Raw genomic sequence first — 24,424 nt, forward strand, 5'->3', positions numbered from 1 at the left:
GAGTACTCACCATTTCATGTATACTCTAAACAACTACATGATGAACGGATAGTTGGAGCATAGTTAGAGTATGGCCAAGCTGACCTTCGACAGCGGAGATCACTGATACTTTAAAGGCTGCGTCAGAAATTTGTTCAAAGTCTTCCAAGATAAAGATGCATTTCGAGGTAGAGGTCATACCCAGTTTAATTGTATTCACTATTGCTCATGACACACGCAACCCAAATAAAAAACACTTCTCAGAAACAGCACCCATACTAAACAGCCACGTGTCTGATGAATCAGTCAATCAGGCAAAGATTAAATCGCTCACATGACACCAAAGTATCAAGCGATTGAGAAGTCGCCACTTCTCTACGGCGTACAGGGGAGTGACCGTGTAATTTGGCGCTGCGTTTCAGCCCGTTTTTTGTTTTTCCCTCAGAGAGAGCCATGCTGACAGCTAGCTGTCTCTATAAAAACAGAGCAAAAACCCCTGTGCTGCTTTGCCAGTATCCCGCTGCGGCTTACATCAGCGCGCGGCTTTGTCCCAACCTGCGACCGCGCAAGCCTGCAGCGGCAGGTGCTTCCTGCAGGCCGCTCCCAGATTAGCTACAAACAAGCCGTCACCTCCTTTGCTGTTTTTTTTTGTAGTCTGTACAGGTTAAAAGGAAGATAAACAAAACTACAGCAAAGCACTGATGAACCCTTCAGAAACCAGAAGCCCGGAAAAAAACAGCCAATCGGAGTGCAGGTCGGCTGATCACAGCGGCCTGGGGATTACCTCGCGTTACCCTGAAAGGGTGCTGCCCCATTTCACAAAGCCATGGCCCGCTCTCGCTCGTGTGCCAATACACCGCAGACGAGGTCACTCGTTGGCTGTGCAAGCAACCCTGGCTGGGGACCCTTTATCCTTCCGCCTGACTGGAACCAGTGGCTCTGACTGGATTCTCTCCCCCCCCCCACACCCCGCATCATTTTTATCGCTTTTCTGGATAACCAGCAGAGACTGTTTTAGCTTTGTATGCCACCCTGATTTCCCAGAAGAGCCACAGTGCCCTGACATGTCCAAAAGAAAAAATAAAACTAAATAAAACCTAAACAGGCACTGGGGGGTGGGGGGTGGGGGGGGGGGACAGCAAAGTAGAAAGGTGAAAGGGACATGACAGGTCATCCAAAGCAACACGCATTTTTTTTGCTTTTGAGAAAGCTGGGGGTTAAGGATCATGCTCAAGAGCCCAACTCTGCTGACCCTGGGATTTGAACCAGCGACCTACTGATTACAAGCACAAGCACCCAAACTCATTGAGCCACACATCATCCCTGACATAAACAGCACAGCTTGCGGGGGCTCGCAGCAGAAGGAAGAACACAGAGCAGCAGATGGGAAAGAGGCTCACGATGGGTGACACCTCTGACTTCAGCGAAACACGAGGATAGACAGAGTTCAGACATATTACACAAGAGCAGGAACGTTCCTCAGACCAGACAGGACTCTTTCAAAGCGCTCCTCTCAAATGCACTCTCTGGGAGGTTTTGTTGTTCCTCGAGAAAAAACATGATAAAAGCAGAGTCGGCCCCTTGGCCAGACAGTCCGTAGAAGGAATCACGAGAAAACGCTGAGCCTGTCAGGCACAAGGCACCCCTCCCCCCCTGTTATTGTCCCCATGTCCCCCACCTCCCCCCCAAAGCAGTGAGGTGTTTACGTCTCGCTCCAGTCTATGTTGTTTTGACCCAGGCATTGGCTCACGGCCCCCTGAGGCAATTTCCCTTTCGTAGCCATGACATTAAACCACAGGAAATAGTGCTTCACGCCACACACCTCCCTTCCCCCACTTTGTTTGGATCCATCATCTCCCCCCACCCCCGAATGGCTACACTCCAGCCCCAGGACTGACCCCTCCAGGTCACAGTGTCCAGCCTGAGATTGTTCCCCTCAGAGCATCTTTGAGGACATGCTGTCCTCCTCAAGTCAAAGTATGATGATGGCTATAATAAACTATATTTAATAATAAACTACTCATGATGAACCACTCCCATTAAAAAGATTACTCTACAGAACTGGGACGTGGTCTAGGCTGGGTGGACGGCATTAATGTAATCAAGCAGTAGATGGGTAGGGTCATTGGACAAATCACGAGGTAGGAACTATGCTGGGTGTAGATTAATCATGGGATAGAAACTAGGCAGGGTGGGGTCATTACACTGGACATGGAGTAGGAACTATGTTGGGTGTAGGTGTTAGGCTAATCACGGAGTAGGAATTAGTCTGGGTGTGTCCATTTGACTAATCACGGGGTAGGAACTAGATAGGATGTAGTCATACTAATCACAGGGTAGCAATTAGGCTGGGCGTGGTCATTAGATTAATTACAGAGTAGGAATTGGACTGGGTGTGATCATTAGACTAATCACAAGGTAAGGACTAGGTAGGCTGTAGTCATTATACTAATCACGGGTAGAAATTGGGCAGGGTATAGTCATTAGACTAATCACAAGGTAGGAACTAGGCTGGGTGTGGTCATTAGACTAATCACAAGGTAGGAACTAGGCTGGGTGTGGTCATTAGACTAATCACAAGGTAGGAACTAGGCTGGGTGTGGTCATTAGACTAATCACAAGGTAGGAACTAGGCTGGGTGTGGTCATTAGACTAATCACAAGGTAGGAACTAGGCTGGGTGTGGTCATTAGACTAATCACAAGGTAGGAACTAGGCTGGGTGTGGTCATTAGACTAATCACAAGGTAGGAACTAGGCTGGGTGTGGTCATTAGACTAATCACGGGGGAAGCATGATGTCAATCTAGACCTTCAGAATGTAAGTACCTGCTTGCTGAAGAAGATGTCAGTGACTATGATCAAACAAAATATATTGTTTGAGAGCATGTGTGGGTGTGTTTGTGCATGACAGCGGATCCCTCCCCATCTCACCAGCATCAGGACCTAAAGTGAAAGCCTTTCCCCTCCCTCATAATCCCCCCTTCCATCACCCATTCTATCCATCCATCCATCCATCCATGAAACATCCTCTGGTGGTGCCAGCATGCCAGTCCATTAAACAAACTAGCATTACCAGAAGTCTGACACCGATTACCAGAAAGTGTTCCTTCCTGACTCTGCACGTTCCTGCCAGGGTGAATGTCCATACCTACCGCTATCAGGTGAGCTCACGGTGTTGGGATTACCTCAGGGAACCCCTTCCCCCCACCCCATTTGTGTCCCAAGTACTCAAAGCGTCAAAGCCGTCCGAACAACCACACTGTCTATTCATTCTGATATGAAAGCTGTTCCAGCTGCTGGAATGTGGCAGTTTGTTTTAGCGCGTTTCATGTTACACAAACATGATGAAACAAACGTGCCACGAGTCACATCAGCTCTTGTTGCTCCTGACGCGACCCCCGGTCACCTCAAGGAGGTGCTCATCTTTCCACACGTAGCCCTACTCTGCACCCAGCGGGTTTTGCACATCAAACATCTTCTGGCACCGTCGCATCGAAAGCGCAGCCGGGAGATCTGTTTTCAGGTGGCTCCATCAAAGCTTTGAGAGTCCTAGGGACCTGAACCAACATAAAACCAGCACAACTTAGAGAAGGTCAAGCAGAGAAAGCTTCCTCATTCCATCTATTTGTGTGATGCCAAGGAATGAGTTAAAGTTATAGTGGCCTGAGATCTTTTCTGGGCAAACCCAAGCAAAAGGTTTTTTGAAGTCGTGAAAGACATTGACTTGGTCTCGAGCTTCAAGACGCGAAAATTCAAGAATCAGCAGCCTGTACTGGCAAGAACAGGCCAGACGCTGAACATGTTGTTCAGTGTCCTGAAAGCATAGCAATGGAATTCAGAAGGATCAATTGAGGTTAAAACTAACATTCTCCTGTCTTTGGGGAGAATATTATTCACAAAATGTTATCCGACATTAGAAGGTTCCAAATGATACGGACAATTTGACACAATAATATATATATATTTTTTTAATTTAGGGTTGTGTAACTTGTCACATTTCTGCCATAAGTGAACACAAACTCGTTGCATTTTCCCACTGATAAATTTACTTTTATATTTTTTTTATAATCATGAAGCAGATGTTCTTCATTTCCGGGGCTGAAGTAAAGCCAGCCGGACTCTCGCAACTTTTACACCTGACCAAATATCCGCTACGTGACAGTGGCGTTCTCATTCCTGATTGGTGGAGCCCTCCTGCCGGCTGATAGCGATCCCCGACGCAGCCTGTAGATCACAGCTGACTCTTTGTGAATCACGCTTCCGTGGATCTGGGCCCTCCGGTGGCTGCACACAATGCACCACGTGTTCTCATTGTCTTTAACATGTAACAATGGGAGCAGTCCCCCCCCCCACCTTTTTCCTGGCCTTGAATCAAAAGATTCTAAAGCAAGCCCTTAAGCAAAGTTTCAAAATAATACATGCAAAGGAGCAGTCTGCAACAGTGCTGAGGGCAGGTGAGGACCTTCCAGACTGAAACTGAAACGAGACGGTCGACAGGCCATGCAGAAGTGTAAGGACGACGTTGGCCAGAAGGTGGCAATAAAGAGGACCCTCAATTAGAGGATGCACCCCCTCCCTTGTGTGACGTCGGCTCAGTCCTCACAGGCAGGCCTCCCATGCTGGTCGGCCTTGTATTTCGGCAGGAAGTTACATTGTTTATATCCTGAAAGAGGCTATACTTTGCCGCTGGGATCCGAGTGGGCGGATGCACTGACAAAACTGCCCATTTAGTGCCTCTGCATGCTAACCAGCACCACAAAGTAACTGGCTTTCGCAACAAAACCGGCATTTCCCATGGGAGACACATTTTAATGTGAGGACTCGCACACCTCAAGATGAGCAGAGGAGATAGCGCCCTCTAGAGCCACGTATATGTCCTGCCTATGGTGAGAAGGATGCACATGCTGGGCGGACCACAGTGCGACATACTGCTCCTATCAGCGGGTTAGGCTGCTGTACCTGCGATAGGAAGGTCGCCGGTTCGAATTCCAGAGTTGGCGGCATGATGTCACTGTTGGGCCCTTGAGCAAGACCCTTGCAGCCAAAATGGTTCCCTGGACTGGCTGACCTGCTTTACATCAACTGTACATCATTTTGCATAAAGGCACTGGCTAAAAAAAAACCATAATGTGACAAACAAACCACAATTGGCAAAGGAAGGATTTTCACAATACTTATAGTGTGAAGGACAAACCTCAAGTCGGACATAAGGGTTTATAGATATAATGCAACCACCAGAAAAACAAATCGCCACTATTTGCAGATGGAGCGATTCCTTCACGCAAGTCCCTCAACTGGCTCTGATCCCAGTAGCTCTGTTGTTCCGCCAGGTACCCCAGGGTGCTGATTGCCACGACTACGAGTTATGGTTCTCCTGCGATTGGTGCTCGGGGCGTCCGCAAGGCGCCGTGCGATAAGCGTGTGCATGGGAGGGCTGCAATGGACATCCATCAGCTACAGTCTGATAAATAAACAAAGGAGAAATTTCCCCACTCACTCTGATACAGATGCAAATCAGACAGCGCCGTCACGTAAAGCCTTCAGCCAGCCTCCACGGGGGGTTGTTTTAAATTAAATGGGCATGTTGGAGATCAGCTAATGAACATCAAAAGAATTCCAAGCACGCCGGCCTAATTTATGTAAGACATTCCCCATGTTGCGTGCATTTGACGTGTGGACAGTGAGTTCAAATGGCGAAGGGGGGCCGCTGATGGGGGTGGTGTTCGGGTTATAAAAAGACTTACAGAAATGAGTCTAAGCGAAACCGTTGTAGCACACTGAAACTGTCATGAACGCCTCAATCCAAAATGTTCCGCTTTCCCTCTGATAGTAACCACGTTTCCATTCAAGAGCGGTCATGGAGGTGAGGCGTCATTCACCATCGTACAAGAATGAGAACAGGTACACTGGGATGCGTTCATTTTCTCATATCCCACAAATATACATAAGTTTGGGGTCCGAGTGCAGAGTCAGCTGTCCATCTAGCGCACCTGGAGGGAGTGTTAGGAACCTTGCTCAAGGACCCAACAGAGACATGGCTACAATGCCAAACAAGGGATTCGAACCAACGAACATCCAGCCACAGAAACAGGCCTAATCTGCTAGGCGACACACAGACCCCCATAGATACTCTCCATGAACAGACCATTAAAATCTGTGGTGACTATTTGGTCATGGACACAAAGGAGATGCCACAAGGCACAGGTACGACCTAAACAAGAAGCTTCTGGAAAATTCTAACTACAGCTCAGGCTCACCGCAAATGTCGAGACCCTGACTGAAGCATGAGGAAGGCTGGGCTGTATAATGTGAAAGAGGGCCAAGCAAGCAAGGTCAGCACAACCCCCTTCCTGCATCATTACAGAATAATTCAAGGGGAGTTTAAAAGCCCCAGAGGACCAGAAACGACTCCTAGAGGTCAGACCCCAAAACAGAAAAAATTATTTATGGAAGCTGGGGTCTGTTTTTTTCTGTGCTGCGACAGCTCCTCAACGAAGGAGGACAGACCGAACATTTACATAACAGCCTGCTAATCCATCACTGGTTCTGACATCATCTGTCAGTTTGACAAAGCGGCATCCTACACGACATATCCTGCGACGCATGTAACATGTTTGTTTAGTAGTGTGACAGCTTGGGAATCTGAGATGCTTATCACAGCACCAGAGCAACACGCACCGGAAGACAGGATGGTAGGGGAAGAACGGGAAACCCAGAATGTTCCTCCTCTACAAATGAAAGAGAACTGGTAGAAGAAGGCTGTATGTTGTGGGATGGACCAGCGCCGAGGCCTCGCCTATACACAGCCTGCCTGCCAGAACACACTCGGGTCATCACTATTCTTAGTAAAACGTGCAGTTGTTATTTCTGAAAATACTCAGGAGAGGTTTTCTGGCCATGCATAAGAGGCGGTGTTGGCAGTACTCATACAGGGACAGCGCACATGGAGCATTTGCTATGCTTATGGAACAAGATCTGAAATGGCTTTTTCGGGTAAGGTAACGACGTTCCCATCCAGAAAGGTGACCAACTGAAACCATGTGACATCACCGGCACCTGAGCGGAATGAAGGCCTATGATGGCAGCTGTGGAAATTAATTGCTTGGTCCCACCAGTTTTACACCTCCCTCCGCCCCGTAGTCTGGGTCTCCGAGCACCACCTGCAAACCTATATCATGTGGAATTATAGACAGACACAGAACCAAGGCACCCCAAGGGGACTCTGACCCTGACTGGGAGTCGATATCCGCTGGCCACGTGCATCGCCCAGGGCTCAGCAATCTGCGGCAAGGTTTTGGGTCATATTCAGATAAGAATATTTGGTCATTACCAGGGATGATTTGTGACAGCAACCGACCACCACTGGCAGTCCGCAGCCCCTCTGTCCCCCCAGAAAAAAAAATCACTAATGAAAATGAAACAGTAGCAAGACCAATACTGAGCAGCATGATCTATTTAAGTTACGGGAGGGGGGTCTCTCAAATATAAATGAGGTTTAAACAAGATCTCCTATAAACAACCATTATGCATTTGTTGACACAGGAAATGCCAATGTCAGCTATGAGTAGTCAGTGCAGGAAGCACATTCCTGATGCCCCACGGTTGCCATGGAAACTGTCCCCATCCCTGTCCCCAAACATGCAACATGCCGGTACATCTCGACAACTGAACACCTCAACCCGTCACCAACAATCCAAGATATAGACAAACTCTCATCCGTGTCACTCTAACGTACCACACCGCCTGATCCATTCCACTTACTCCTCAGCATGCACTTCCTCCACAGCTTCTGGAGTTGCCATCCACCCGAGAGTTCACACTACGACAGAAGTACCGTATGACCCAGCTGGCATAGGACAGCACTGCTTCTCGAGGCCAGCCTCATGTCCAGAACTTTCTTCCCCAGACACTCACCATTTCCAGTCCCTGAGGGCAGGGCGTGCCATCCCAATCCTTCTCTGGAAAGCGTTGCAGAATCTTCCCACGTCCTTCTCCAGGTCCTGGAAGGAGACCAGACACAAACTGGATCAATGCGGAATCCACACATTGATCCAGACACACACACACGCACCGTGTTGCTCTGCCTATCGCCGTCTATTAATGTGGCTGCTGATTTCATTGGGAAAAAAACCCAAATGGCAACGAAAACCACTCACTAGGTGTCCTTACTAAAGGCTAAGTATGACTGCACAAGCAGCCAGATGAGGGGAAAATGGACTTGCATTTGGCAAATAAATTCTGGAGGGCAAAGGAATCTACCATGGGAGAAGACGGCATGGGCTGATCCTTGAGTTGTGAGGCAAAGTAGTCTTCAAAACAGTGAGTTAACCTGCGATGACCCTTGCCTGCTTAGCAAACGGAAGGGAAGAGCAGCATGCTAGCAGGCTAACAGTGTTCCTAGTGAATAGAAACCCTCCAGAGGTCCAATGGTGACTCTGTGGCATGTGGTCAGCAGGCCGGACACAGAGCACAATGTTTTATGTGAAGCACCCCTAAATCCTTCACAGTTACCATCCACATGAAAGATGGATACGTAATAGATAACTAGATCGGTAATGCAGAAAAAAAAACTAGGCCTTCAGAGGATACACACACCTAGAACACAGGGTTATTCCAGCATATTGGATAGAACCACAAAAAAGTTAATCAAAAGGTAGGAAGCTGGCAGGAAAGAGCAACTGTGGGCCCAGTGCCCAGATTAAGTCAAGCTATTTGCAGGGACTACAGTCAGAGCTGAGGTGTGAGGGAGAGGAAGAAGAAAACATGACAGCTAACAAAAAACAGATCGTCAGGACAGAGGCTACGCGTTCTCCAGCAATTCGCCTAACAAGCTGAAACTGTGTAGGACATCGATCCCCAGGGCCTGACAGGGGAGGGGGGGTTCGGGGGTTAATATTTCACCCGCTCGCCAAGCGTCTTTCCCTCAAGGAGTTTGTCAGGCACTCAACAAAATATCAGAGGCGATAACTTTCCCCCGTAGGGCTTATGACTTGCATGTCATTGCACAGGGCCCGTCTCACCAGCATTTGGCTGAGAACCACAAGTGATCGTCCCCCACTAGGGCGGCAGTGCAGGGAGGTGCCTCCGGCTAGACGGAAGGCGGGACGCTGCCTCCCACGAACACCCCAATCTGGACTTGGAACCAAATCAAGACTCAACAGCAGATCTAGAGAGATACCAAATTATAACCATGTTTCCTCTAAGAATGTGAGGTCAGTGTGTTGTTTTTTGCAAACTATCATTATAGTATTAAATAAATTACTTATTGTAATGCAGAAAATACTTCCCAATCTTATTCTATCCCAACAAAAATGTAATAAATAGCAAAAGGCAACATTTTTTCACACGTGCTATTTAGAAGAAAAACTAATCGCACAACAAGAGGCCAGCCAAACGCCATCTCAGAAGCATGCTTCATCAGTGAACTGGAAACATAATAAATGGAAAACATTTATTTGCAGGCCTAAAAAGAATTTCTTTAGCAAAAGGCCAACAACAACATCATGGAGCTGTTTTTCGACCAAGCACATACGGTCCTAGTTTGACACCAAGAGCTCGCACATGGTCAAACTCCCCCTGAGTCACGCAGACCATCTTACATCTCCTGAGAGGCCTTGTATGTTGAAGGCGGACAGTGTTTGACTGGAGAAACGAGGTTCAAAAACCTGTGACAGGTGGAATTAGCGAGCACAGCTAATCACTGACTCGATTAAACTGATAGCGACCCAACAGGATCCAATGGGAGTCCAGAAAAAATTCAACAAGAACCAATGGGAAACCCAATGATGAACAAATCAAAGGGAAGGGGATTAAACCTAGTGATGACAGGTACTGTGCAGAAATTCTATCTACACCAGGTTCTGAAGCACTGTTTCTCATTTTTAATAAAAACCAGGGTTCAGCAGGGTTATTCACGGAGTGGCCAGAGGACACAGACGTACTGAGATAACACAACAATCCCTTTGCACACCATTGCACACACTCCCACATGCAAACCACAAACTCATCAGAAGCAATCAATAATTCAATCTGCATTCCTTACACTAAACTCCAAGTCACTTGGTCCCCGGTTAACCTTGGACTTGCAAAAAGTGTCAGATGAGCTCTGACAGCCTGGAAGCAGGTGGCCTCCATTTGAGATTACTTGAGGGCGGCTGCGGCATCCTCAACTGCAAACCTCCTCACTGAAGCAGCCGGGACGGTGGCCTGCGCAGGCATGAGCCTGAATACCACCATCCACGCAAAATACCACTGTTTCAGGCTCCGCCATGGCGCAGTGACAGAAGGCATTGTTTGGACCGCTGGAGGACAAGAGAACACAGTGTTCAGAAGCGACATCAGGGCCGAAGCGTGAGACAGTGCTGCAGTGCTCCAGTGTGGTCTGCGAATGCTGACACTCCAGATGAACACCGCTGCAGGATCTTGCCTATTATTTTTTGGGCCTGAAGCCGTGGAGGAGACAAAACGCTCTGCTGCTCATTTCCTCCTCCTCTCATGCACCCCCTGTCTGCTTGTTTGCTCAGAACTCGGCCTCTGTGGCGTCCTGATCCCCCAGGGTCACGTCTATGACGCGCATTCCACTTCCAGCCGGTGGACGGGCATCTGTGGACAGCAGGGATTGGGTCTGGAAAAATAAAATTCCACTGTGTTCCCCACTGCGTAAGGAAAACATATCAGCTGGTGGGGGGGAAAGGGGTCTGGGGGCTCAGTAAACAAACTTCGAGGAAATCATTATTTGAGGCTCAGAATGGTGAAGAAATGAGATACTGAACAGCAGCATACAGGAAGGAGGGATGTGTCAAGCATAGAAATGTTTGGATGTCAAATAAAAGTAATTCTATTTGGCCTGAAAACTGCTCCAGTTTTTGTGAGACATAGGAAACCGACCTAAAATCAACACTGTTGAACTGACAGCTCTCATGGGGAAAGAAGCATGGTTGAGCTGCAGAAGGGGACCCCCCCCCCCAACCCCTCAGAGGCGGCACAGTAGTTCACTGGCAGCCCAGCACCAGGGAATTCAAGCAGCTTGTCAGCAGACTCCTCAAACTCTGACCTCTGGCAGGTATTTAGAAAAGTGCTGGGTAATTAATCTTCCGTAGCCCATCCACTGCGGCCACGAGGGGCAGGGGTGGGCGGGGGGGGAGGGGGAAGGGGGGCATCCCACCACATACTCGCAGGCATCAGGTGTCACTGAACTGCAAGCTAATCAAAATCACATTGCCTGGAATCCCAAAATAAGCACAAGCTCCGCTTTAAGTCACCAACGACAATCATAAAGGACAGAATTCCAGGCATTCCGGCAGCCTGAACAATTAAACCCGGCTCCTCTGCCAGCTATTATCACCCCCAAGATAACAATTAAGTGCCCCGGTTACCACTGGCTTTGAGCTCCACATCAAAGCAGACACTGGCAAGACTGGAGATTCCCCAAAGGATAACAGCCTGCGGCCACTTACAAACAACTAGGATTTTCCACCGATTTTTCAACCTTTTCTGGTTCGAAACCCTTATGCGCTCCAGAGTCAAAATACCATCAAATAAATTCCACTAATCCTAACTGAACAAGACTGTATGGAATTTACACAGCAGCTCAGCCTTGTGTATCGCACTTCTTATAATTCACATAAATAATATAGCTTGTCTGAGAAAGACAAGATGATATTTTTCAAATTTGAAGATTCTTAATAGGAATATCCGGGGGGAAAGGATAACTAAGGCCATATTCTCAAGATTTTATGGGCAGTCAAACTTCACTAAAAAAAGATTAGGTCTCATAGGACAGCACTTTTGAGCTAGACTTTTGGGGTATTGCCTGCAGAGAGCTGAAGTACACAGAGAACAAAATTGAGACTAGACCTCATGGTATATATGCAGTATATTTAGCTTTCACTTTACACTTGGCAGATGTATGACTACAAGACCAGATCACAGATGTTTGGAAAAAGGATGAGATCATTGCAGACTCATACTAAAAATCTACAGCTATGTAACTGTTCCTTGAACATTCCTTACAAAATAACAGGCTTGTGGAGGTCAACTCTTTAGAGTTAAGCTGTGAAGAATTTGCACAAATCAGAGTATAAAAAAGATTCATGCATTAAATCTACTGTTTCCTAGTCGGAATATCTGAGGTCATCATTATGTCACCAGTGAGGGCCAGTTGGGCTGGTAAGCTTTGGTACAGGTACAAAATCACCCCAACAGTGTACCTGTTTCACTGGGAATTCCAGTGCCATTACAAAAGACAAAACGATACAGGGACCTCCATGGACCCACATCCTGTATCCCAGTCAGAAAATTAGGCTGTTGAGAAGCTGTTGAGAAGCCCTGCATCCCCCTCATTTTCCACTCTCCAGGAACTGATCATAGGGATCAGATGACAGGGATCATCTTTCAAGGAGGTCGAGATGCAAAGGAAACACAGCAGGTCCAACCCAGTTTCTCCATGTCTCTTCAGCTCTCTCTGAAGGTTCCCTAATCCACACATGTATGCAAGTCATACATCTTTACAGGCCTAATCCACTATAACTCAAGCAGGTCTTTGTTCAGGTGTGACAACCTAGCAATCCTCAGTCAGATGTCTGCAGAGAAGCCCACCTGCCAAAACAGAAGGGGTGGAAGACCCCACCTGTGCCCTCATGATGCTCCCCATCTTATGCATATCTGTCATTTTCTCAGTTACACACAAATATGATTTTATTATGATTTAAGTCCAAAGGCAAATACACTGTGTACTCCAACTGCTCACGTCCATAAATCTTCTTTCCAGCTGAGAAACAACGTGCAATGATATTAAGATGAAGTGTAGTGCCACAGAACATAATCCATACAAGAAAACAAATGAAATTTCTCCACCTTTACGAGATAAAAGCAAAATAAAAAGCAGCTTTGATATCTCATGCCATCACTCCTTTCCACCTCACTTGGCACACAGCTTGTAAACATTTCCTCTACACCTTCCGATGTTCTCATGAAACCGAGTGCCCACAAGGATGAAAAGACGGTAGCCTGTGCCTCCGAGGTTCCCCAGTAAGCACCACTGGTATCACAGTCCAGGATGTGGAGAATGTGGTCAACAGGAACCATGCAGGGACAGAGGCCAGAAGGTCCGAAGCTCAGAGTCTCATTCAGAAACAAGCCAACTAGGAAGAGTGGAGTTCCTGAATATTACAAAATATATTTTTATCAAAACAGTCGGCTTCATGTTATGCCAAATGAAAGACTACGCTCTAAATCAGGCAACACTGCATAGCTATGTTCTATGGCAAGAGCACCAAGTCAACCTCAATTCCAGACAAGACGGAAGAGCTTTTTCAAAAAGCAAATATATATGGTTTTCCATTGGGCTAGCTTACAGAGATCTTGCTCGTGCATATGGAAAAGATGAAGGATGACAGCAATGTAATTGATTCTTTATTGATGCATAAAGGGCAGTGAGACTCATCTGTCCACACTTTACCGCTCGGAACTAGACTGGTTCGCTTTCATGTTCCACATGGGGGTCGAGAGATAGCAGTGCATTCCAAAGCTCTCGGGTCAGATCTGGAGACAATCAACCATATTAAAGTGAAGCAGGAGACAGGCTTGTGCATGTGAGACAAAGGGGTCCAAGGAAAGAGAAAAAAATCAATTTTACAAGGGAAGTTTGGTTGGAAGACTAAGTGAAATAGCAGGATATAACTGTGATGGAGGCTTAGAAATGAGTGTCCAGATTAGACTGCATGCCATAACATTTAATGACTACAGTAAATGGACTCATACAAAGTACACATTATTCTGACATTAAGCACCAGATTACAACCAAAGAATGAACTGTCACAGAGGAACCCAAAGAGATCCAAGTAATAAATGATCATCCGGGATTCAGGCCAACATGCAAAATTTGTGGAGATGGCCAGAGATTACAAGAGATGGTTCTGGAACAAACACCTCCAGAACCATCAGAACACGTCAGTAAACTTCAGTCTAGAAGATATGAGAGTCCAAGGCCATGGTGGCACCAAAGGGAATGAAAGGCCCTCACTCAAAGAGCCTCTTAATGTCAATTATATCAAGAGAACGCTTGGTCCATGCTGAAGGTTCCTTTTCTCTGTGCCAGAGAACCAGCTCAGACGGAATGCAGCACTTCAACTTGCAAATTCCTGACTGGCCTGTAGGAGGAACTGTAGTCGTCCCTGGTCCTAGAAATGCTGCAGATCTCTAACACCAGAACTTGGAAGCCTTTACTGGCTAAACGCTGTCAGACAGCAGGGAAAGAGAAGCGTTTCCTTGGTTTTCAGTAGTGTGGTCATGCAAAAACAATGAGGAAAAATTTTCATTCACAGACAGATTGAGAAGCAAATGTAATCAGTCTGCTAGTCACTGGTTCCTTAGATTTCATGGTCATACATGAGCATGGTTGTTCTGTTTCAGGTATCCGCCTCTTTGAGTTTGCATGTTCTCCCCATGTCATTGTGGGGTTTACTCCGGTTTCCTCCCACAGTCCAAAGACATGCTGAGGCTAATTGGAGTTACTAAATTGCTTATAGGTGTGAAATTTTTACATTCATCATACATCGACCCATTTTTACATCCATCATACAAAGCCCTGGTGATTACTGTGCATGTGCACATATCACAATTATATCGCAACGTGATATTGTGCAGCCTTAGTGACAAACAGCACACTCTGTGGCAGCAGCCAATTCCTGCCTGTCTATTATAAATAAAACCTCAAACTGGCAACCTTTAACCATATTTTTGTGGGGACCGCTCATTCAGGAGACTGGTCCCCATAAGGTAAAAAAAAATGATCACATGGCGGGACATTTGGTCCCCACAAGGTAAGGTAAATCTGGACCACACACACACAGAAACTAAACTCGGACCGAGATCCATGGTATTTTCACAACCATGGTGGTGCGAGGCCACAGTGCAATACTACTGAGTCACCCACAATTTTAATTTTAGGTAGCCACACACAATAAAAATACACAACGATAAAATTTTGGGAAAGAAAAAAAAATCTCACCCATTAAAAGAAAAGCCAAAGAATCAGAAAAGTCACGACAAATAAGAAATCGTAGCTCTTGAGAGACAAGGAACTAAGAATGGTTTTGTTTACAAAGACATCCCATAATAAGTACCTAACAAAAAAAGGCCTGGTTTAAAAGCATTAATCAGCTAAAACGTCAAAACTGAAAAGCGGGCAAAATCGGAACCATGCTGATGTCAGGCGCATGGAATGTTATCGGGGACCTCTAGAATTTCCAGGATATGGGCCTTTGTAATTACAGCACTTTCCGTAATAACGACGCTTTACTGAAACGGCGCGTCGCACAATGCTGGTGGCATCATGGGGACCAACAAAGAGCAAGGAGGAATCCGGGGAACTCGCAGGAAAAAAGGCCTTTCAGCTCACTGATTAACAGCACGTTCTCCGAGGTTTTCAGGAGAAATGCTTCTGAAACATAATGAAAGCTGACTTTTCACTGCAGGGTCCTGCAGAAGCGTGCTCTCCACGTGCTGATCACGGGGTCAGTGGAGGGGGGCACGGCCCTGTCGATGCTTCCCCCATCTGACCTGAAGTCCCTCCCCGGAAAGAACAAATGAGGGGGGAAACATGTATGGATATCCTCCGTCTGATAGATGAGGCTTGTCAAATATTATTGTTTTCCATGAATGTGATGTAGGGTGATGTTTCTCATGTGGGGGCCCAGTACCGTAGCACAGCCCTGGCACCTGCAAACCACACAGGGGTTGATGCTGAGGTAAAGCTGCATCGCATGGGATGGGATGGGACTGGAAGATACAAAGGACCAACCTTCACATGACCTGTCACATGACCTTTGCATCACGTGACCTATAAGTGAAAGACCCTGATGGATTCAGGGGGAACTGCTGTTGTAACCTTACATGTGCAATAACCTGTGATGGACTGGCACTTGTCACTCCTGTATTTGATGTTAGTCCGTCTTTGTATAATTTAATTCTTTAATTGTATGACTACCTACATATATTGTTTACTTTTATATATTGTTTACTTCTTTTGTATATTTGTTACATTGTTTATGTATCGGTTTACCAATTGTATCTATTGTTTGCTTCGTATTTCAGATTGCATGGGCTTTGGGCGTTCCCAGTGGATCACAATGACAATAAAACCTTGGAAAACAAATCTCTACATCACGTTCAACAGAAACAATGGGCAAACAACAAGGGATACCTGAGAAGAGAATCACTTGAAATAATCATAATGGGAAACAAAGGCAAAGAATTCATCTCGGCATTTCAAAACAGTGCCGTGACCTGGGTCCCCCTGTCCACAGATGACGGGACTTTGCAACACAGCAAATGGAATGCAATTCTGTAAAAACGCTATGGAACATTACATCTAAAAGGCTTTGTTGACCTGAAGCCCCTGAAGTGAACTCGGAGGAAGGGGCCTTATGACGTGTTTGCGGTGAGAATAATAAAATGGGTCTCAGAGTTGGACAGAGAACACACTGGTTAATTGGACTGGAGAGAATACAGGGCTGCTCTGCTTTTAATTTCTCTTAGCACACAATCCTGCTGTTTATGCTAAAAAGGAGAGAAAAAAATGCATACACACTCTGACCCACATGAACCTTCACTGATAGCCTCCTTACATAACTGTACCACCCCAGTGGGGTTTTATCCCTAATCACGCCTCAGAGAAGCTGAATAAGTACCATGTGCGCCGAGGACCTTCCAATAAACGGGACAGTGATTCCTGCAAACCGGACACTAAAGCCACAGGCACAATTCTCCCAGCACCACGAGAGGAAGCGAAGAGTCGTCACACGTGGGAGAGGAATGTTTCATGCTAAGCACAAATTGGCCTCAAATTTTTAAAAACTTATTTAGCGAGACAATTTTATCCAAAGCGACATACATTTTTTTTAGAAAGCAGGGGTGCAGAGGTGAAACGATTTTGCCGACCCTGGGATTCGAACCACCGATCTTCACAGGTATAAAATCCTGACCTGCTGGGACACACACTGCCCCCAAAAATATTTACCATTTTCCATTTACTTAGCAGATGTTTTCATGCAAAGTGGTGTATAACTGTGAAAGCAGGGTCACACAGGCCCAGGAGTTAGGGGCCTTGCTCAAGCACCCAACGGTGCTGACCCTGGGATTTAAACTAGTACCCTTCCAATCACAGGCACCTAGTCCTAAGCGACTGAGCCACACACTGCTGCCCCCCCCCCCCAAATGACAAATGACTCATGATTCATGATGTTTGATCTGGAAGGTCAAGGCAAACCGGCTGCTGCATGCATGCTGCCCACTGCTGGGACATGGGTGACTTCCTGTCATCTCCACATCCCCCCCTACCGACTTCCTACACGCCTGGCAAACTGGGGACCACTCTCACCCCAGTCACTCCCAAAAAGAATAGGCTAAACATCCTTAGCTCCGTTATTTCCAGGATGTTTCATATCCTTCAGATATCAAATTAAGATACAAACACAGAATAACTTATTAAAACTATGAGAGAAGCAACGCATTAAAAAGACACAGGCGGGCAGAAAATGGATTTCCAGTTGCTTGGAGTGTGACTTGCAAGGAAATGCATAGATTCGCTTAATTGTTCCAGTTGAATGACTCGATTAACCTCCTAAATTCATCTCAATGACCCACTGTAACTCACAGCAAGCCGTGTAATTAAATCACATAGCAAACAAAGGCCCACTTGTGCAGAAGAGTGGGTTAGCCCAGAATGGAGCCTGTTTATTCAGATTAAGATAAAAATTACCCATTATTTGGCTAAAAAATGTTATTTTTTGAAATGTACTGTGCACTAAAAGGACGCATTCACATGAATTAAATTATATTGGTCAAGTGTACAAACGACCCTAAATTAAGACATCCAACCACTCATGTTCAACATCCACTAGTCCAGTACAGAATCCCAGTGGGCCTGGAGCCTATACCAGGAAGCAAAGGGCACAAGGCTGGGGTCCACCCTGGATGGGACGCAATGCAGGTCACACACAGCCACGCATTCACACTATGACCAATTTAGTGACATCAGTTCACTTCCACTTGGAGGAACCCACGTAAGTGCAGGAGGAACATGGACCTCCACACACACAAACCCTAGACGTGCAAGGCTACATTTCTAACCCCTGGGGCTGCAAAATGGTATTTTATCTGTCAAATTAAGGTTAATTTTAGGTAGCAAAAACACTTCCTCAACAGTAGATGTCACAACAAGTAATCCCAATACAGTAACAGTCCCAAGTAAATCAGTAATAAAGATCATTACAACCAGCGAGATCAGTGTCATTTTAATAATGATGCCACGCGCCAAACAAGAATACATGTAAAACTTTTTCATGTATCCACATCTTAAGATTAGTTTCCAACATTTTATCCTGTACAAATACTGTCTGTCAGGTATAAAGTGAAAACAGGGAGGTATAATGATTATTCATCTTCAAGATCGGCACGATCGGCAGATTGTGGTAATACCATGTCAATGCAGCAAATCCGGGACACAAATCCACTAAATTGAATTTAATCCTCCCGTTGCAGTGCCAGGCTACGAATGAACCTTTAATTCATTCAGACAGCTTTGGTTCGGCTGACACAAGGTTTGAAATAAGACAATAAAATGAGCATTGCTTTCTGCTTTTTACAAAACAATGCTTATATCAGCCGGTTTACCAAAAATATAAATATGCCTGTATTTAAACACCTAACTAACTGAACTCATCTGCACTGTACCTAAGCACATTACATCCATCCATTATCCATCCATCCATTATCTATTTATTTCTTTATTTATATTATCCACAGGCTTGACTCAACATTGCACATCTCCTGTAAAAAGAAAAAAAATCCTTGTACCTTTACAATCCTTGTACCTTTAAATGTTTATTTGTATGTGTGTTTTGTTTATGTCATGATGTCACCCGCACCAAAAGAAATTCCGTGTACTTCTCTGTACTTGGCGAATAAAAAAAAGATTCTATATAAGTAAGTTTTTTTCGTGCCTTGCATGCATTTACTTGTTCACATGGACCTGTCCATATAATACTTTTCAACGTTACATTCCTTTAGAATGAAGGGAGCTGCAGGGAATGGTTACAAAAGCCGAAGGAAGTTGTTCGTGGGCTCAGCTTTGTCCTGGTGCAGTAAACGGGTCCAGATCACACGCCTTTCAGGCGCCCATCGAGCTGCACCGACCCTGAGAGCAGCGACCCTGCGACACGCACCAGTCATACGCGCAGAAATCACTGCCTGTGCAGAAGCGAGGGATCGCCAGCAAAACACCGTACAGTAAATACAGTAAAAGACTTTTCAAACGTGTGACTTGCATCGATTTGTGTAAGTGTGTAAACAGAGTTCCCCCCCGGGTTTTTCCTGCTCCCCTTTGTGAGAGCGATCCCGGGACGTCATTCATTACCCAAGCAGGATGTGACAGGCTGCCTCCAGGAAAGTTTTACCCAGCGCCGTCAACTATTTAAATGCGTCTCCCCAGTAAGAAAAGTGAACAGTCAAGCTCAGACAAAGGCGATATGGGGCCGATGGCCGTCCAGCATCCCCAGAGTCTCCTGTACCAGCATTGGGACGCAGATCCCACTTCCCTAATGTATGCGTGAAGTTTATGCATGGGTGCCGGAAGCAAAAACTCACCCGCCTTCTCATGATCATATCCCACGACGATCAAATAATCGGCCAGCCTCGCCATGATCGCGTCCCTTTCTCACGGCATCTATCGGGACAATTCAGCATTTTGGTCTTCCTAAGAGGACAGCCATGTTTGACACTGGTGGCGGCATTGCGCCTGCGTGCGACAGGACAGAAGCGCAGGCATGGGCGTGGGGTGTAAACGGAGGAAAAGCCCAGCACCGGGTATCCCAAACCCGCAGACGGAGTACGGTGGGGGGTTAATATGCCAGGGATCAACCATATGGAGGTGCATACCGAAGTAAAACACTCAGACTTTGCATGGGTTTGAGAAAATGTTTCCTGTTACAAGTGGATGGGGTAATTACAGTTGGGAAATTATTTCCTTCGAGGGGGGTGACCGTAATGTCAGAATGTTTATTTAAATTATAGCTATCGCTAAACGTGAAGTGGCCGATTCATAACCGACTATGTAATTAAATAAGCAAGAAAAGTAATTTTGTTTATATGTGAAAGTATTTGCATATAAACGTACCCGAAGATCTAATTGACTTCAGGAACGACCCCGCTGTTGCCCCTGACACAAATACACGCTGTATCATTCCTTGTCATAAATCTAAGTTGCCAGCAATATTTTATTAGGGAATATTTCGGGAAAGCAGAGTGTTCACAGCCTGAGGGGACTCCTAATTGTTTGCAGAAAGGTTTGCAAAGTACAATTAGATGTAATTCTAGTGTAGCTGCAAAGAGTAACAGGCAGATCTTAATGAATGTCACTTATAATGTTAGTGGGTTTTAGTGAAATATTCATAAAATTACAGATTAACAAAGTTTGTCCAACCAATAGTTTTAAAGTTTATTTACACTGTTAATCATGTAATAAACATTTAAATCACATCCACAAACTTTTAAATTTTCTTTTCCCAGTGAGAGTCTTGATGACAGACCAGCAAATGTGAGTTAAGGGCCATAATCAATCGGCCATCAATGAATTCACTCTGCTGAGAATGGGATTTGAACCAGCGACCTTCTGATTATGGGCACAGCATACCCACACACCGCGCCCCAGTGGGACGTGCCCGGAACAGCTCCCTTGGGGGCCATCCAGGTGGCATCGTTATCAGAACCACCTCAGCTATCTCATCTCGATCTGAAAGGGCAGCAGCTCTTTTGAGATCCTTCCATGTCTCTGAACTCCTCACTTTATCAAGGAGAGTGAGTCTTGAAGAAGCAATTCTGAGGGGCAACATCTCCGCCAGGAGACTCACAGCTACTAAAGTCAAACCCACCAGATACCGGCACAGTTTCTCATCCCTCATTAATAGTAATTAACAACAGACTCTTTGCCCTTCAGTCAGCTGTAGAGGTGGAGATTTCAGGTCCAGAAAGTATAAATCCAGGCCAAGATTTTGTTTCAACCAACCAGTTGAGAGTCACAGTCACAGAGTACTCAACTGGTTGGTTGAAACAAAATCCTGGTCTGGATTTGTACTTTCTGGACTTGAAATCTCCACCTCTGGTTAGCTGTGATCCCATAACTCTTCCTGTCACCCTGTTTACTTGATTTCACTAGTCATTCATTTCACCGTTAATTCCATCTCACGTTCCTTCTGACTGTAGGTAGGCAGTCAAGTATTAAAAGTCTTTGTAAAACTCTGTGTTTCGTGTGTACATAGTTTAAATTGTCTTAATTGCTTCCTAAGTTATGTTACTCTAGGCCACACCCACCATGACACACTCCTTATATGTTTAATATAATTGACCAATAAAAATCTGATTCTGATAACTCTACTCCCACTCCACCACCAGGGTCCTCCCCACAGAACCAATTCTCCCCCCTCACCCAAAGGGAGCGACCCCCTCTTCTCTGACAGAGCCGCTCTAATGTGGCCACGGACTTGGAGCCGCTGATTCTCACGCCTGGCACTTCACCCTCAGCATCAAGGCACTAGGGTGAGACAAGACTCACCCCTGCCAGAGGCCAACACTGTATACAGCTTTGAGTTTTGGCAGAGTTTGAGGACACAACTCATGCTATATTCATACACCCAGTACCGCTTTTCAAACATTTTATAAAATTGCAAGATATAGAACTACTTAAAAACCCAAAGATAAATACATAAATTGAATTATTGATTAAGAATAATAATCAATGAATGTATACCAAAGTTTCCAGTTCTCTGTCCAGGGTGTACCCCAGCCTTGTGCCCCTTGCTGCCTGGGATAGCAACCAGCCCCCTCCCCATGCCCCCATGATCCAGGATAAGCAATCTGTAGGTTGGATGGATGGACAGTCAGCCAGACACAGAAGTCTCCGGTGATGCAGACAAAAGGTTCTGTTTTCCCTTATTTTAATATTTAGGCAACCAATCCGAGTTCAAATTAATACTAAGTTAATTAATATCGTGAATCACTATAAGCAGCAAATAAAACTCGCTTGTGTTTACTTAATTTCACTAATGAGTCATTTTCCAAATGATTTATCCTCTGAAACTTTTAAATACACTGCTTCTTGCAGCCATGAACATGTCGATGCTTTACTAGACGTACGAAGAACGCACAATGTTTTGATTGAGATTGCAGTTGAACTCTTAGAAGCTGCTGTTGTTGTACTTTTATTTGTTGACATTCCACTGGAATCACTCAATCTAAAAAAGCCTTTAAAATATTTTCTTCTGCATTGTTCAGAATTACTAGTTGGTCTCAAAAGACTACAGTACTGTTTGCATATATAGATAATTATTTTGCAATATGCAGCACCTCTGTTATAACAATACAATAAAAATCACATGACTGGTGATTAGGTAAGTTCTTAAGATACTTCCGTGATTACCAGAAGAGCTTTATTCTAGTCCTTACATGATTCTTTATCCAAATGTTATGCTTATCACAAAGAGGCAGCCTATTATTCACAGGAATGACTAGATGTCCAGAAAGTGATCCAGAGGGGGACTTCAGCCAATGATGTATACTAGAGGGTGAGTTAGATAGAGCAATACAAGTGCATGGATGATTTGATGTTAATTTGGAAGTTAGCAGAATTTTTTATGGATATTAGGTTAGAAATTATAATCTTTGCAATGAATGTCAGTAGAAGATCTCATTCATTTCAGAATTTATTCTGTCCAGTAAAGGGAATATCTGTCAGCCTTCTGACCTCAGGGACAGGAACAGTGAAGCCCTGAGCTTACTGAACATTCAGGTGCTCAGCTGGAAAAAAAAAAAAGATTACAAAAAACAGATACCATAAAACATTACAGTTGACAAAAATCCCAGAGAGAGTCATTTCAGCCAGTCCTGTGCAGACTCGCGCCCCCTGGAGGCCAGTGGGCCTCACTCCCAGAGCAGAGCAGGACCCTGGGGCCAGGCTGCACCCATTCAGTCACGGGGCACGTGCTTACGATGCAGTCATTGCCAGGGGAGCCAAGCAAACAACAGCTACATAAACACATCAGAAACAATTGCGCAAACGCACAATCGCATACCATATAAGGGTAAAAATCACTTGTACACTCAGATATTACCGTTATGCTGGAGGCAGCTGTAATTATAGAATTGTCATTGAGTTATTATTCAGTCACACAAAGGATTTTTGTTGTTGTCTCATTCCCGTGTTGCAGTACAAATCACTTTCTGTGAAATATGTGTTAAGGGCGGGAAGGTGCTCTGTAGAATGGGGGGGGGGGCTGTCATTTCAGCACAAACAGGGTAAATTTGAACGTTTTTCGACAAAACAAGTTTACAGACATGAAGACCCATGAGGGCCCTTGTGGACAAACGGGACATGCAGGACAGGAAATCGTCTGGCCGCGAGTATTTTTTCCTGCTTGGAGCAAATTTATCAAAGCTCTCAGTGCACAAAGAGCTTCACGTGCCTCTGGCATTTCCACACGGAACCAGTAAGCAGCGTTTAATGGCAAGAGCTGCTCTAATGTGACAGTAAACCTTTCCCCAAGGAATTCCACAGCAGTGGTAGTGAGCGTACCTTCAGTGACTGGCACTGTACGCGCTCCAGTGCATGTACCGCCAGGGGCTTGCGATCGACATGTGCTGTACGACCTCTGGTGACATATGCATTGTTATACTCCTAAACACGTTCCCTGTCCATGTCCCTGACAGCCATCTGCCCCCACAATGGCTTTAGCTCACCTGAGAATTCACTCGATTTCCAGCATGATCCATTACGGCCGGCTGTTTTTCTTGGGCGTTTTAGAAGCGTGTGTTTCTATCATTTAGCCGTTAAAGCCAAAACCACATGCTGTACGGACCCGGAATGCCCGCCGTCTCAGTCGGTCCCTACAGGACTTCATTCATTAATGACTTTTCGCAGTAGCACAGCAAATAAATACTAGTTCAGAGAAATAGTGGTCGAGGTAGATAAGATGGTGTTTGGCCCATATGAGTCAGAAGAAATTCAACATATGTGATTCCAGTATCACCTGTAAATGGTGTCGGGTGTAATGGGTTTTCACCATCAGGTCTGCAATGCTCCCTTCCCAAGCTGCAGTCACATGACGGCATAATCATTTACTCTTAAACTTGCTCCCTGCAGAAATTGTTGCACCAAACATTTTTGAAATTGTCAAGAAATGAGTCAGTGTCCTAGATGCTTCATCAGGTGACTAAGGGCCCCCCCCCCTGGTCACCCCCCAGCCTCTTCTAACTTTCGGTACCAGGTTTCAAGCTTCATTCATTTTTTTTTTCCAGAACCTTCCCCAAATTGCAAGAAGATATTTTTGTCCTCCCCATTGATGAAACATCAGTAAATAAAAAAATAGGACGGCAGTCAGCGCGATGCATTTAT

General features: G+C 45.5%; 1 protein-coding gene across 3 annotated transcripts in view; it reads right to left on the reverse strand.

Moving 5' to 3' along the window:
* Positions 1-19,807, reverse strand: part of LOC111850521 (myotubularin-related protein 13) — a 78,851-nt gene extending 59,044 nt beyond the window's left edge. For 2 of the 3 annotated variants that reach the window (XM_072698500.1, XM_072698499.1), the window contains exons 1-2: positions 19,627-19,807; positions 7,894-7,979 (exon numbers count right to left, since the gene is read on the reverse strand). In XM_072698500.1, the coding sequence (XP_072554601.1) occupies positions 7,894-7,979; positions 19,627-19,681 (141 nt within the window). In that variant the 5' untranslated portion in view covers positions 19,682-19,807. The remainder of the gene's footprint in view (positions 1-7,893; positions 7,980-19,626) is intronic. The other variant, XM_072698498.1, reaches the window with a different exon arrangement.
* Between the last annotated feature and the right edge of the window lie 4,617 nt (positions 19,808-24,424).

This window comes from Paramormyrops kingsleyae, chromosome 13, assembly GCF_048594095.1.
Source record: "Paramormyrops kingsleyae isolate MSU_618 chromosome 13, PKINGS_0.4, whole genome shotgun sequence".
Classification (NCBI taxonomy): Eukaryota; Metazoa; Chordata; class Actinopteri; order Osteoglossiformes; family Mormyridae; genus Paramormyrops; species Paramormyrops kingsleyae.